General features: G+C 39.5%; 1 protein-coding gene across 5 annotated transcripts in view; it reads right to left on the bottom strand.

Annotated features, from left to right (window-relative positions):
* LOC120778701 overlaps positions 1–16,558 on the bottom strand; it is a 172,685-nt gene that overhangs the window by 60,094 nt on the left and 96,033 nt on the right. For all 5 annotated transcript variants that reach the window (XM_040110662.1, XM_040110661.1, XM_040110658.1 and 2 more), the window contains exons 9-11: positions 13,455–14,320; positions 7,281–7,495; positions 6,743–7,142 (exon numbers count right to left, since the gene is read on the bottom strand). In XM_040110662.1, coding sequence (XP_039966596.1) covers positions 6,743–7,142; positions 7,281–7,495; positions 13,455–14,320 — 1,481 coding nt within the window. The remainder of the gene's footprint in view (positions 1–6,742; positions 7,143–7,280; positions 7,496–13,454; positions 14,321–16,558) is intronic.

Below are 16,558 nucleotides of genomic sequence, written 5' to 3' on the forward strand. Positions count from 1 at the left end.
TTCAACAAAAATGTTGTTGGTTTCTGAACTTACCACCATTTGAAGACCTTTTAAATAAATGCATATATACAATATATATATATATATATATATATTCTCGTATATAAATGATCAGCGTAACAAGCTGAGTTGATTTAACACTGTCTGTCGTATACGCAAACTAGTCCGTCAGTTTTTGTGGTATCGCTCTGGAATTTTGCACATATCCTTTTCTTTCTAAGAAGCTGTTTCTTTGTCGGAGTCCCCGATACAACTGAAGCAAAAGCTGTCATACAAATTGATCAATACAAGGGCAGTCTTTGTATGATATCTTCACGAAATATGGCATGGATTGTTATTCAAGAGAACGTTCCAAGATTCCAAGAAATCTTTCTGTTTAAACAAGCTTTTAATATTGCATAGACACAGCTTATTCGGTTATAACCGAGTTTACAATAGCGCGCCAGTCGTTCGTCCTTTTCGCTGTTTGGCACCAATTTTCATCGAAGTGGAGGTCTTCGTCTTCCTCTGCTTCCTTCAGCGGATACTGCGTTGAAAACTCTAAGAGCTGAAGTGTTTTCGCCCATTCGGACAACATGACCTAGCCAGCGTAGCCGTTGTCTTTTAATTCGCTGAACTACTTATGTCAATGTCGTCGTATATTTCATACAGCTCATCGTTCCATTGAATGTGATATTCGCCGTGGCCAACGCGCAAAGGACCATAAATCTTTCGCAGAACCTTTCTCTTGAAAACTCGCAACGTCGACTCATTAATTGTTGTCATCGTCCAAGCCTATGCACCATATAGCAGGACGGGAAACCAATGAAAAGTAAGCGAAGGGTGTTCTAGTTTCAATAAAACTGAAGGTACTGTTTCTTTAATTTTTCGAAATAAAATAGATTACTAGTATTTCTTCAAAATGGCATTTTCTTTCATAATCTTGTTCTCTTGTTTATTATTATTCTAGTATTACCACTCACTTGTTTACTGCCAATACCCCAAAGCAGGTTCATGCACAAAACATCTACCTGCTTTTGTTTCGAGGAAGGAAATTTTTACCCGCGCATTTACATTGCGTCCTGTTTACCTGAATCTTTTCTATAAAAGGTGCAGCATTTCAACAGACTAAACATTCACTTCGAAATCTTAGAGACGAAAGCATACAAAAATTAAAATGTTCAGCGATAACAGTTTTGACAAGAGCGGCAAACCCACATTGAGGTACACACTATTTGTGCACTTGTGTGAGTTGAGATATCGTAAGAAACGCATATGTACGCATGTAGTTCCCTGTTTGCCACTGATAAAATCGAAACTCTTAGTCACCGACACACTAATCTCGCGTAACAAAGAGCGAGAAAATTTTACGGACTTAGAAGCTCTCCGACAGGAACAAATATTCCGGCAACGTTTAAGACTATCCATGTTGCGAATATTGCGCCAAATTCGATCAGGTCTGTCACATAAAAAGGGTGTCATGGTAAAAACCACAACGGAAACAGCGATAAAGAGAAGACCAGATGATGAAACGGAGGAACTGGATGTTAAGCTACAGGAGCCAGAAGTAAAAACCACAGCGACAAAGAGGTTCAGAGAGGATGTAGAGGAGGAACTTGATGTTAAGCTAGAAAAGCCAGAAAGTACACCAATTAATCAGAGGAAACGGACTCGGAGAGCTTTGGTTTTTAATTAGAATTTAATTTATTTTTTTATTGATAATGCTTACTTGTACTCATATACATATTGTAAGTAATAAACAAGAATTAAAATAGTAACTAAAATATATGCCATTATTAAAAGTAGGAATTTAAAAAAATATATCTCTTATGGGAGAGGGTTTTCCTGGGTTCGTACTTTGAGAACGGAGTGTGGTTGAAAGCACATTTCAGTTACGGAAGTTTGCCTAGAGAGGAAATTGCCATGAACACAGTTCAGTTTTTGAACTGACTCGCACTATTTAAGTGTTAAGTCACCAATTTGTTCCATAAGCAGAGTAATGCGTTAGAGATAAGCGCTTAGAGAGAGAGAGTCTAGCGTTGGTACCCTTTTCACCTAGCGACGATATTAACAATAGAATTTATTGTGAAAAGGGATTCAAAGTCTAACTGGCAATAAAAATGAAGGGGGTGAATCCATGTTCGAGGAGTACCTTCATAGAAACACAATGCAATCGTATACAGATGGCTTGAAAATGATCACTGTCGAAATGGGATCACGTACCAAATTGTCAGTATGCATAGGCAGGTTTCCCAGCATTTTTCATGCTGAGGTCTATAACTTAACAAATGTATAGATATTATTCCAGAGAAAAACTATCACGGGGATCGAATCGCCATTCTCAATTCATTCTAGTCAAACACACCCCACCATAAAATCAACAATGGTACTGGAGTGCATGAGAATACTTAACAGGTTTGCCACGGAAAACAACGTCTTAGTAGCACGAATCTTTGGGCAGCAAGAGCCTGGGGGTCCGACAGGCGCGTTTATTTTTCGAAGAGCTCAATACGAAAGAGTTAAAGAAACTAAATGTTTTTACCAAGGTGTCATATGCACAGATTTGGATATTGCTCCACGGATATGTGTCTCTTCTGTGACCAAAAAATAGATATACCAGAGCACATACTCCTTGAAGAAAAAGAAGGAGTCAGGCCGTCGAAAATGCGGCAATTTTTCTTGTTTATATACCCATTAAGCAATGGAACTCATTGCTGAACAAAATGTGGTTCGGAAACATCGGATTTTCTTGGAACTTTACAAGAGCACATAGATTAAAGCGATTTCGGTTGGGAAGGTCGAGCGGCTTCAGTTCTTGTACAAGCTGTATTTTGTACACTTTTAATTTAAGATATTGATGTGAAATGCGCCAAGTCCATACGTCAGTCCGAGCTGCTACGAACGGCGCCAAATCGACTCTCCACGGTCTTCGTATAAACTCTAAGCTGTTTCTGCTATATTGTCTTTACTGTGTGCTGGGCGTGATCTATTTGGTCGAATAGTACGCTCAGTTGACCGATTACGTTGACCATAAGTTGAGGGAAGCCCGCGAAACACATTCTTTGGAATTAAAGTTGAACGATTTGTAAGCCTGTATAGTCATACATAGTCCCTAAAAAGAAAATTCAATCTAACTTTGCAAGTTTTAACCTTAAACGAGTACTTAAGGCTATTACATTGACCTACTCTACACAAGCAGTTATGCGCGGAAATTACTTGCGTGCTTAATAAATCTTGGCAACATACTTAAATCCGCATTACTATTTCTTACTTTATTTCAATGTGATTGAAATATTCTCCTTCCCTCTCGCTTCATCTTTCACTCTCTGAACAAGCGAGTGAATTTTATTGCTTATGCATTGATTGCTTGATTGGCTCACTTATTTACACGTTGTCGGAATTAAAACACCACATCGAGGGCCAAAGAAGAGCATGCCAATTAAGCGTGAACGCCCATTCCTACATACATATATGCTTGGGTAAACAGTTGTGAAAATAAATGCACCCAGCGGGAAAATGTGTAAGCAACGTGATGATTTGTTTCAAAATGTTAATAACTGTGAGTAGAAAGCGGGTGTAAGCAGTCAGTCAGTTCAAAGAAAGTTTCAAAAAATGGTGGACCTTTTCGGTTACTTATAACGTGTTGTCGAAGGTTGTACACCGATATCCATAAATCTTACTACCAAATGACATAACTAATTGAAATGTTCTCGCTTAATTTTATTGAGACTTCTTCTATAGAGATAAATATAGGCATAATCAAAGACTCGTGAAATAATTAACCAGAGAAAAAATCAAAATAGATCAAAGTATGAGGTTGGATAGAGATCTAGACCTACATCGATTTCATTCATGTGAACAAAACATATCTTCAAAATATATTTATTGAGTCAAAAATCACAATTTCCGGTAGAACGTGACTGAGCAAGAGTCTGAGCTGATTGAGCATTAAACTAAAGTAAAATGTTTCTCAGCAATTTCAAAAATTAACTCTAAATTTGCTCAAGTACCTGTTTCCAGGCAATTTTATCAAAAGATAATTATCACAGAGTTCACTAAAATAACTATAATCTGTATGCCTATATCTTTGGTATATAGCCAAAAAAGTTGGAGTATTTCGTAAACCGATGCTATCTACTTTCGCTACCAAACTATAGTATTTGCAGGATTACACATAATTCTGTCAAGACATATTAACCAATATGGGGTATTTATCTGATTTTGTCGTTTCAGCAGCAAGCAACATTATAAACAAGAAAAGATTTATCTATCTTTAATAAAAGAAAGACGAAATATCTCCTGTCATGAAACAAACAGTTGTCACATTCACGACTTGGCTCCCACGCCACTGTTTACAGTCATAACTTCGCAGTCATAGACAATTTCTCCTATCTTGGAACCAGCATTAACACCAACAATAATGTCAGCATGGAAATCAAACGAGGACACTTGCCAACAGGTGCTACTTTGAACTGAGTAGGCAATTGAGAAGTAAAGTCCTCTCTCGACGAACAAAGACCAAATTCTACAAGTCACTCCTCATCCCCGTCCTGCTATATGGTGCAGAGGCATGGCCGATGACAAGTCGTCCGAATGGATTAACTACTCTCTTCGATGTAGTAACCGTCAGTGGAAGCAGAGGTAGGGGTAGATCTCCACTCCATTGGAAAGACTAAATGAACTAGACTAGAAGGAGCTGGAATTTCAAATTGGCGCCAAACAGTGAAAAGGAGGAACGATAGGAGCGCTGTTGTGTGAACTCGGCTATAACCGCGTAAGCGGTGTTTTCGCCAATAAAGAAGAATAAAATATTGCGCCTTATTCATTGGTGGTCGATTTACATATATTATGTAAAGTTAAATTATGAAATGAAATATAAAATTTCTTCTTGGTTCAAAGTTTGACAATTGCCTAGGCCCAATAATGTTAGGACGGCATTTTGAGCAATCCTCCTTACATATTTATAAACTCAACAGGTTGTTAAGGCAAAATAGGCTTAGAAGGGGCAGAGAGTTTGGCATTTGCTGAGGCGGTTAATTAGCTCGGGCCGGCTCTGACCACACTTATGATAAACTACTTGAGAGATATGGTTTCAGTAAATTTGGTTCATATATTAGGTTTAGAAATTTATGAGATAGGTCTTATTAGGAGCGGGAAAACACTCACTTTTTTAAATTTTTAAACTAAAAATTCCCCATTCTGCCGTGATTTCAAGTTTGTATCTTAATTTTTGGCTTAAACCTAGTACTTTTTAAATTGTCTATAAACAGCATTTTGTGGGGGTGGTAATGACTCGTTTTCGTACATCTGTAGGGTGCTAAGGACTACTTGTACCAAGTATTACCAAAATGGTTAAATTTTACTCAAGTTGTCGCTTGCAGGGACAGACATAGACTTCTTGTCATTCTGATTAACCCAATCATATTTCGATTAATTTTAGATATTATGTTAAAATAAAGAACACCACCCAAAATAACTAAGAAAAAATATGGTACAGTGTCTCATAACCTCTGGGTAAAAAGGTCTAGTTTGATTTCTTAAAATATCAATCGAAGCTGTGAAGTATTGGAGCGATGAGCATTATATGAGGAGATATAGGTCGTTGTGAGTGATACCCAACAATTAGTGGTTGCGAGTACTCACTACAATTTATACGGCTCTCATCGAAAAAAGGCTTACTTTGGATTAGGTGGAATAACTTGTAGGTTCTTAAATTTGTTAGTTAACCTTAGGAAAGGCAATGACAACAAATGAGAGGCAAAATTTAACTTCTGCACATATAAGTAAATACAAGGCTTTTAAGTCATCTGCCGCATGCTTTTTCCTACAGGGCATCATATGGTACATATGGTATGAGTGTGCATTTAAGCACACCCTTTAAATATATATGGATATAGCCGTAAATAACACCGTAGCGGCAGCTTAAGTTTGAAGTGGATTATGCGTGAATGCAAATACTCTCGAATATTCAAGTTCGTAGCAATGTGCAGAGCGTGAAGTTGCCGCCGCCGCCATTGCAAATGAGTGCTATTAATAAAAATTAAGGTAGTGAAAAGTCGAGCTGATTAATTGTAAAAAGATTGTAAAAGTATTCGCTGTTAATTAAGGAGCCGTTAAAGTGATTGATTTGCGCCTTTTCCCCAGGCACTTGAGAGAAATGCGAGAAACGCTGGATGTATTGAATGTGCATTTCAGGGTCGTAACATGCTAGTCCACACATATCATATGTATGTAAATTTGCTAGCGTTACTTCGCACAGCTCACAGTTTCGCTATAAATTTGCAGCCGGAGCGCCTGCCTGCCACATTTGCGTAAATCAGTTTTGACTGAATGGGCTCACAGTTAATGGCATACATTATAACTCCAATTAAATCGATAAATCCAAATTGGCATGGCATGATGTGCTCAACAGCAAGGGTAACGGCCACGTTGCCGTAGTGAGCCATTTGTGGTCACTTTCTTTATATACATATATGTAGATATGTAGGAATAAAGTGATGCTTCGAGATGAGTACGCCATATTTACATTTCCTGCGCGTCTGTTTTCCTTTCCGGTTTTCTTTTCCTTCGCAATAATAATTAAATAAAAATTGCTATAATAAATCAATGAGAGTATAACAATTGCAGTCGCCAGTGAAAAATTTCGTCGTAGAAGAAGCGAGCTGCAAGCGCTGGAGCTGTACCGTTTAAGTTTTTATCTTTGGGCAATATAAGTAATATGCGGAACAAAGTTTATTTAAGCAATACGTGTATTTTTACTTACGCTGTGGCGCCGCCGATATACATGCTGCCCTCGAATGGTCCGAATTCCTCCTCTGGCAGCAGATCAACCATTTGATAGTCTGTATTTATCATAAAGCGCACGTGATACTCATTGTAGTCGATCCAAATCTTATGCCATTCACCGCCATTCAGTTTGCGATGCGAGTTAATTACCAGTTCTCTTGTCGTGCCGGTGCTGAGGGTAAAATTGAATGTCAGCTGATAGTCGCCGGTGAGTGCGACCATAAAGGATGGATGGTTCGGACGAATGGGTGGCTGAAAGAGTAGAATGGCCTTTTCGCCGGTGGTGCGGAATGAGAAGGCAATATCGCCCTTGCGCCAGCCGGGCACTTCGATGTATGACTGTGATGTGGTAAAGGTGACAACATACTTCTGGGTGTCTGTGAGTAGTGGAAAAGTAAAGAAATAAAGGCGAGGAGAGTGCGTAAATTCGGTATCCGAAAAAATACAGTTAACATAGCATATAAAATATAAATTAAATTGCGTTATTTAAAGCTCTCCTTTCTCCTTCAACTTACTTGTTTCCACACACTCTAATGGCCCCAGCGTAATACGTCCTTGTGAGTCCTCCTCCAGGTCTTTTTGTTGCAAGAAGTACATATTCGTTATGCCAAGACTGTGCGGTTCATTGTAGAAGCCCTCGTCAGAGTACCATTTGTTTTCCTTCACATCACAGTTGCATGATTGATTTGGGTCCACACATGTTTTATTGATGGAGCAAGGGCAAGCACCGCTGTCGTCCCAAGTGCGCAATAACCATGTAAATTTCAAAAATAAACATAAAATTAGTTAACAATAGAAAATGTTGGCTGCCTTGTGTGTTTTTGGAATTAGAGACTTAATTCTGCTCAGTTCTTGGTTGGCAGGAAAAAGTTTTGGTTGTGTTATTTGACTTTGGTCTATTTTAAGTCCGTCAAGGTTTCTTTACAACCGTTTGACATTGTCTGAAATACATGAAAAATATCCGCTTGCATATAATAGACTACTCTTGCTGGCCAAATTTATAAGCTAATAGGAAGTAGTATAATCAGGCTTTCTCCCTCATATGTCTCTCATCCAATAAATAACTTAAATTTTTACGATATTCAGTGACTTAATACAAAGGGGTTGAAAAGGTTGGTGCAGTGGGGTTGAAGTGAACATCAACCCCTCTAAGACGACCATCGAGGCCTAGGTCCCAGCCCGGCCTCAGGAACCTAACCTTTGAGGGTAGTGAAGTAGAGATGACCAACATGGTCAAATATCTTGGTCTTACGCGGAATTCAACTTTGCGGTGGAAGCAGCATGTTGACCTGACCATGTTCAAAGTGACTAAAGCACTAATGATGTGTAATCGAGTAGCTTGTCCATCCTAGAGCTGCAAGCCAAGGATTGTTAAGTTGTATGGGAGGTGGCTTGGGTCTCAAAAGCTTCGCTGACTTCGGTAGGGCTCCAACGACTTGCATGCATCTGCCTGTCGGGAGCAAAGCGCATATGCCCGACGGCAGCACTTGAAGTCATGCTTGAGATCACACCACTTCACCTAGTAATCGAACAGGTAGCCAAACACACACTGCTCCAAATGACAGCACAAAGGTGTGGCAGAAGTAAGGGAAACTCATCCCAGCGGATGAAAGAATTAAGTGGTGAAATACCATTGGCTCTTCTCTCAAGGAACAGCATTATCAAAAGGGTAAACTTTACTAAGAAGTTCAAGGTTATCCTTAGCAGCAAGGCTGAATGGAATGATTTCACTTTCGAGCTACTGGTTAAGGATAGTTCAATCAAGTGGTACACCGACGTCCAAAAACGTCGGAGGGCATCGGTGCAGCAGTCGCAGGACCACACACCAAACTCTCCATACCATTGGGAAGTTTTCCGAGTATTTTTCAGGCAGAAGTCTTTGCATTAAGTCGGTGCATAAAGATAAACTTCCAACAAATAACCGTACTTAGCGATAGTTAGCGGCACCTAAAGCAATCTCTGCTTCTGAGATCAACTCGCTACTGTTGCAGGAGTGTGGAGAACGGCTGCATAGTCTAGCGGAACCTAACCAAGCGGATCTCATCTGAGTGTCCGGTCACAAAGGTATAGCCAGGAATGAACTGGCTGATGAGCTCGCCCGCTCCGCAGCATCCACTAATATGGTAGGACCTGAACCCTTCATCGCGGTGGACCTTCACGCCATTAATTAGATACTTTGCAAGGAAGATGTAGTAGGATGAAAGAGGTATTGTCAACAACTCTATGACATGCGCCATGCCAAGTATCTAATGGAAGGTTATAACCTCAGCGGTTTGAAATATGTAATTATCCTCTCTAGGAACAAATTCAGGCTTGTCGCATTCTACACTGGCCACAGCAAGCTGAAGCAGCAGTTATATAATATGGGCCTAACTTCTTGCGCACATTGTCAGTTCTGCGATAGGGCACCTAAAACCCACAACACCTGTTGATTGACTGCATAGTAGTCTGCAGACGCAGGATACAGCCTCTGAAATCCATTATCAAGCACTTTATCAATAGGCTGGGTTTAGGTGAGTCATTGTGATTTAGTAGAGAGCACAATATTCCCAACGGCGCGGTGTAATTCTCGTCTATTTATCTTATCTTATCTTAACGCAGCTTCCTTCATAAATGAATAAATAATATAAATATTTGACCGTTCTTGTCAGCTAGGTGTTTAAGATTTAGAAGGTGAATCTGACGCAGAAGGTGAACGTTATAGATCTTGCCACATCACTGGCCTACATTTATGTATGTATGTTTTTTATGCATTTGGAATATTCTCGACCTTACTTCATGTCGTCAGAAACTCATAAACCTTACTTCCGAAATCCATGGAGTCTGGAGTGCGTTATTTTTAAAATTGTTATGCATCTTTCTGGGACTTCTAATAGCGTATTTTTACATTTAAAGCATATTCCAGCTTAGTTTCATGAAAACATGGTCGCAGTACAGTATCGTAGTAATATATAGCAGTATAATTAGCTTGCCACGAAGTTTGTAACACTCAGAAGGAAATGTAAAAGACTTTAGAATTTATATATAAATGATCAGCATGACGAGCAGAGTCCGTCTGTTTGTATAAACCCTAGCTCGGGTCCTCAGTTTTTAAGATATTTTGTTCACGTCTTTTTCTCTCTAAGAAACTGTCATTCAAACTGAACGATCGGTATCAAGTGGACAACTATTTCATTTGATGAAATATCTCCACCAAATTTGGCATGGATATGGTCTATAAGTGTCAATAGTGCAAGCTCCGAAGAATTTATCTTTGGTCCGGCTTGCTATAGCATATAGCTGCTATAAAAACTGACCGATAAAACTTATAAGAACTCTTTTTGTACTTTTGAAGAGTATTATTAGTATATCTTCGGTTCAACTGATGTTTTTCTTGTATATTAAGTTTGTCACGAAGTTTGTAACACCCAGAAGAAATCGTCGGAGACCCTATAAAGTATATATATAAATGATCAGTATGTCGAGCTGGGTCGATTTAGCCATGTCCGTCTGTCTGTCTATATATATACGAACTAGTCCCTCAGTTTTTAAGATATCGTTTTGAAATTTTGCAAACGTCATTTTCTCTTCAAGAAGCTGGTCATTTGTCGGAACGGCCGACCACTATAACATATAGCTGCCATACAAACTGAACGATCGGAATCAAGTTCTTGTATGGACAACTTTCACATTTCACAATGTATCTTCACAAAAGTTGGCCCAGGTTATTTTCTAAGGCAACAATATATTATAATTTCCGAAGAAATGATCGTAATCAAGTCCTTGTATGAAAAACTTTCACATTTGACAAGATATATTCACGAAATTTGGTATAGGTTATTTTCTAAGGCAACAATGTAATCTCCGAAGGAATTGTTCAGATCGGTTAAATATAGCATATAGCTTCCATACAAACTGAACGATCGGAATCAAGTTCTTGTACGAAAAACTTTCACATTTGACAAGATATGTTCACGAAATTTGGTATATATTATTTCCTAAAGCAACAATGTAATCTCCGAAAAAATTGATCAGATCGGTTGACTATAGCATATAGCTTCCATACAAACTGAATACATAGTTACTAACAGAAATGCACCTGTGAAGGGTATTTAGCTTCGGTGCAACTGAAGTTAACGTTTTTTCTTGTTTTTAGTTAAATTTATTCCTCCACCCTTCAACCCTTAAAGCTCGAATACCACATTTAAGTGACTGTGTTGTACATTTCCCTACTGATATTGTAATTTCCTTATGCAATTTTACAATGTCTGTCAAGTGTCACGTTATTATTCCCGCTGTCATTCTCTTACATACTCTCCCAGCCACTTTCTATGTTGGCACTACAATTGTGATTACGACTGTTGTCATTATCCAATAGAGTTGTGTGTTTATTAGTGTTGTTGCGTGTTGAGTCAGTACACAAATCATCTCTAGTTGGCATCATTGCTGACAGAAATTACTCGCTCGTATTCATAGACTACTGCAGCCGATGACCAACGACGGAGACAACTGAGTGAATGGAAAAGTGTTGGCACTACTACTTGTGGCATTCTGCTGTTGATATCTCACTGCTGCTTGACACATGAATTCGCATGCAATTACATATGCATACATACTCATGTAAGTATGTAAACATAATGCGAGTGAAATGAAGAAACGAGTGCAGTCACTCGCCGGTCGGGTGCTCGTGCGCGGGAAGGGGATGCGGGCGTGAGGTTGAGCGCGTTCACAAAGTCAAGTCAAATTGTCGCTCAGCGCCTTACAATTTGCTTCCCGGGCATTGCAGCATGAGTGACAAGACGCAAATTGGAGCGCAGTCAGTTTATATTAATAATCAAGTGCTAGCGCTTAAGGTCTGTGTGGCTTATGCTACTGTCTGTGTTAATGTCAGTCAGCGTGACTGTGCAATGTTTGTTTTCCTACAAATGTCAAGCAAACATTAAATTACGACTTCTGCTGGTAGTGAAATGTTGTGGCAGCAAACTGTACTATTGTCAATATTGTTGAAATGGTCATGTGAACACTGAGATGTGGGCAAGTTTGTTGATCACTCTTCACCATTCAGTTGATTTAAGTCTTGAAATGAAAAGTAGAGCAGATGTTTTAGGTTATTACTTTTGGAATTTCAATATTCTTAAGGAAAGGTAGAGGTGTAAGAGTAGTTTAATTCCTTGGAACATTTCTAGAACACTGCAGATATATGTACTATCCATACTGGTGTCGGATTAGGTTAGGTTAGTTTCGGTTAAGTCAGGTTAGATGGTTGATCCCTCGAGCAGAAGATGTCAATTAGACTGCTAAGTGCAGTCCTTTGTGAAGCCATACGAAAAAACTTCTGCCAGTGAACGCGTTTATAGCCGAGTCTACAATAGCGGCCAGTCGTTCTTCCTTTTCGCTGTTTGGCGCCAGTTAGAGATTCCAAGTGTAGCTATATCCTTCTCCACCTGGTCTTTTAAATGGAGTGGAGGTGTTCCTCTTCCTCTGCTTTCACCGGCGGATACTGCGTCGAATACTCTCAGAGCTGGAGTGTTTTCAATCATTCGGACGACAAGATGTAGCCAGCGTTCCCACCGTCTCTTAATTCGCTGAACTATGTCAACGTTGTCGTATATCTCGCACAGCTCAAAGTTTCATGCACTGCGGTATTCACAGTTGCTAATTCGCAAAGGATTATAAATTTTCCATAGAACCTTTCTCTCAAAATTCGTAACGCCGACTCATCAGATGTTGTCATCTTCCATGCCTTTGCATCATACAGCAGAACGGGAATAATGAGTAACTTATAGAGTTTGGTCTTTGTTTGTCGAGAGAGGACCTTACTTCTCAGTTGCCTACTCAGTCCGAAGTAGCACCTATTGGCAAGAGTTGGATTTCAGGGCTAACGTTGCTGGATATAAGTTATTGGCAAAAACGCCCTGAACCTATCATAAATAAACTTAAGTATTTTATTTCTTACCCACTGTTCAATCTGGATGTCGAAAAATATGAGACCCAAGGTGTTTTTGTCTTGATTTGACAAAAGAAGCACATTTGAGGAGGAAATGTTAAGATTGTTTCATCCTCTTCCAAACAGCTAAGACAGCTGGATTGTCATCTGGTAAAATGTTCAGTCTTACTGTATGAATCTCGAACGAACAGTGTCCATTTCGAATTCCTACAATCGTCGAAAGGTGGACCTTGATGGGAGCGAAGGATTCCCTAAAGCTTTTACGATTTACCTTAGGCCAGAAGGATATTATGATTATTGTTGCTGTTAGTTGATATGCCGTAGAGGTTTGGTAGGCGATCCGATAAATGAACACCTTCTTTGGGAGAGAAAATGTATGCTGAGGAACTAGTTTACATATATAGGAACATACGGACTTGGCTATATCGACTCAGCTGCCATACTGATCTTATATTCATATACCTGTACATATTAGGGTTTTTGACGTTTCCTTCTGGGTGTTACAAGCATCGTAGCAAACATAATATAACTTGCCCAGGGTACAAAAATCGGACCGTTGATTTTATAAAATAAATCATCAAAATTCAGTCGATCTGTTAAAATTTTATAATGTAAGTTTCCTATTTCCCTAAAAAACCTACGATGATTAAGACCTTGCCCTCTAAATTCTCTTTATGTGGATATGACTTCTTCTCCACATGACTTAAGATAATCATTAATCTTTCAGAATTTTTATTGCATATACTGATCATATAATACATACCGCTTTGCGTTGCCGAGAAAATCCACAGTCAGATTCTTGGCGGACGAAGTGAACCAAGTTGCCGAGTGCAGCTCCAACGGCGCCTTATAACAGTCATACTTGATGTACTGCGTACAATATAAAGAATGTGAGATCAATTCTTGCAACATGTCTGGTGAAAATTCGCGATAACGAATGTTATAGCTAAAATCACTTTCGCTCGCCGAACGCACATCAACTTGGCTCGGTAGATTGTGCTCGACAATAGTTTTTGTAGCATTCTCCAAGCTCTGGAAGTCACACTTAACATGCGCCGGTGGAAATACACCATTGCCATCAATATCGATGAGATATACATCGGATTTGGTGTATCCAAGCAGTGCTAGTTCCTCACAAGTCTTGCGATATTTCGTAAAGTGGCAGTTCTTGCCGATGTAGCCGGTGTGTTTGCAGTCACATGTGACACGATCATCTTTCACGAAACACTTGCCGCCATGCTCGCAAGTATTCGGCCGTTTGCATGGATCAATGTAATTACAGTTATCCAATGCCACCTCGCCTACCACACGTTCTGTCTTCACAACATGTCGTGGCTCGATAAGATGACCATTTATTTCGATGTCGCGTATGCAACCGACCAGCCCAGAGGCGGCCGACTTAAGACTGCTGCCAATAATTAACTTGTCACCGATATTAAAAGTCAAGCCGAACATTTGGCTTTGCCGCAGATGGTAGTCAACGGTGAAAGTGATTTCGCCCGCTTTGTAGTCCAGCTCAACGGAATGCCAAGAGGTGGCTCTGTTCACTTTGATCACCGTTGAGTGGGTGAGGTTGCTGCCCAAATCGGGCACTAGATCAAAACTCAGTTTGTCCGAGGAGAGGCGTATCTGTGCGCAAGCATAATTTTTGAAAATCAACGAGCATGTGTTGTCGTGCCGTTGTATTTTGGCACGCGAGCACAGTTGGTGGCGGTGTTGACGGAGATGGTTGTGGTGGTGCATTTTCCAATTTTGTGTTTTTCAATTTCCGACACAGCAGTAGGGGCGTTGCGGAAAGTTGGGTCGGCGGATATTTAGTTTGGCATTTCCGTTGCCATTATCATCGTTTGGTAGCATTTCCGCGTGAACGGATGTCGAACGTTTAATAGAGTGGTGTATGAGTGTGTTGTAATGGTGAATAACGAGAGGGTTGCATGAAATTAAAAAGGAAAATTTGTTTTTTATTATTAAGTGAATATTCCAAAATATTGTATATTACTTGAACTTAGTTTTAACTATGTTTGTAGTTCAATATAAGTAAATAACAATATCCATGGCATGCACAAACTGCATCCAACTCATGCCGAATTTCACAACTGCAATCTTAACCGTTATCACATAATACTTGGCCTTCCATTTGGGCCATGAACGACCAAGTTTCTAACACTTCAAGCATATTTTGTAATATTTTTGAGCTTATCCGTGATAGAAAGTTCCCTTGTAGGCGAAAAATTGGGGTGAGAGTAAAGAAGACAATGCATGCCTTATTCTAGAGAAGCTATAGCGAAGAGGTGGGGACCCTAACCAAACGTGGTGTTTTGGCTCTACGAAACCGCTAATAATCTTCAAAAATGTATAAATTAGGTGTAGGGCGTTCGAAAAGGTCACGCTCGCTAAGAGGCTTGAACGTATCCAAAGGTCGGATCTCATCGGTATCTTCGGTTCACTGCGGACTATACCGAAAGCAGCATTTAATGCCATTTGGACACAGGTGCATTACTGCGAAGATCACTCTAAGGGTCAAAGAAGCTGGGTATATAAAAGAGTTATGCTGAAATTTTCTCCTCCTTCAATTGCATCTTTTGAAACTTGGGCAATTTACTACGGAGATTACTACAGAGACTACGACTGGTAGCTCATTCGCCGCTCATATACCGAAGAGCAAATTTAGATCGGGAAGAAATTGCCGGAGAAGAAGAGGAGGAATTAATCAAATGGGGAAACTTGAAGAGAGGGAGAGTCTTCTGTAAGGAGCCCTCCCAAAAGCCAAGCTTAAAACTACCGACTACTGTTTTTTAGATAGAAGTGACTCCTGTTAAGAAAACAGTAAACTTACTGCTGCGGAGTGCAACTTTTTTCAAGGAGGCGTGCATACACTCCAACAGCAGAACAGCAACATAAGTGCTCACCTTGCGATTTGTGGTCTCAAAATTAGTCAATGAATATTTTTCCTCAGTAGAAAAGACATCAAGCTACTTTATCATCCGCTCACATAAGAATAGGAATGAGCTGGATTTCCGTTGGCATTTTGCGTTCCAGCACTGACCTGTGGATCTCATGTACGCTTAAAAAGTCTTGATGGACGATCTGCTCACATACGACTGCGATATCTCTCTGGTCTAGAGTAGAACGTAAGAGATCGATTAAACTTCTTGTCGTAGGAGTTCTACTAAAAAACTCGAACACAAATTGTCAAAGTTGTATGGAAGAGGGAGAGGTGGAAAATTCAGAAACGTGCTTCTCTATTGTCCAGCCTTAACAAAGATCAAGGTTGAAACTTCTCGGCAGTCATAGCTTCGGAGAACCTGGAGACGCGATTGAAACTGGCATTACCGCCTATATACCTTATATATATATATACACAAATACCCAGGAATCCGATTGAAGATCCAAATTAAAACATCAACAACCTAATTTTTTCAAAGCGGAAAATACTAAAAACTTAAAAGTGATATTTGAACTCAATTATTTTTTCTTTTGTATTATTAGTCAATATTTAATATTTATTACTCCAAATTTTACAAATGATATGTAAAATAAAAGTTTCCTTACAAACTAGATAAAATAACACAGTCAGTCTAAAAGACTAAGCGCTCCGTGAACTTTTTCTATCCTTAAAATCAGTACTTTCTCTCGCCGCTTCGTTACTGGTTAATCTCTGTCGCTTAGGGTTGTTTACTTCATTGTCATCTTCCCTTCCTCGTATTATTGCTCCTTTGAGTTGTTTCTTCTTTCTCGAATTACTCAAGATCCGAACCATACACAATTTCAAAGAATCGCTGAAAATCTCTTCCTGTTTGAGAGCTTCATAGTCCATATCACTTTGAACCTTTGTTTGCGAGATTAGTGTGTCAGTGACTAAGAGTT

Source organism: Bactrocera tryoni, chromosome 5 (assembly GCF_016617805.1).
Source record: "Bactrocera tryoni isolate S06 chromosome 5, CSIRO_BtryS06_freeze2, whole genome shotgun sequence".
NCBI lineage: Eukaryota > Metazoa > Arthropoda > Insecta > Diptera > Tephritidae > Bactrocera > Bactrocera tryoni.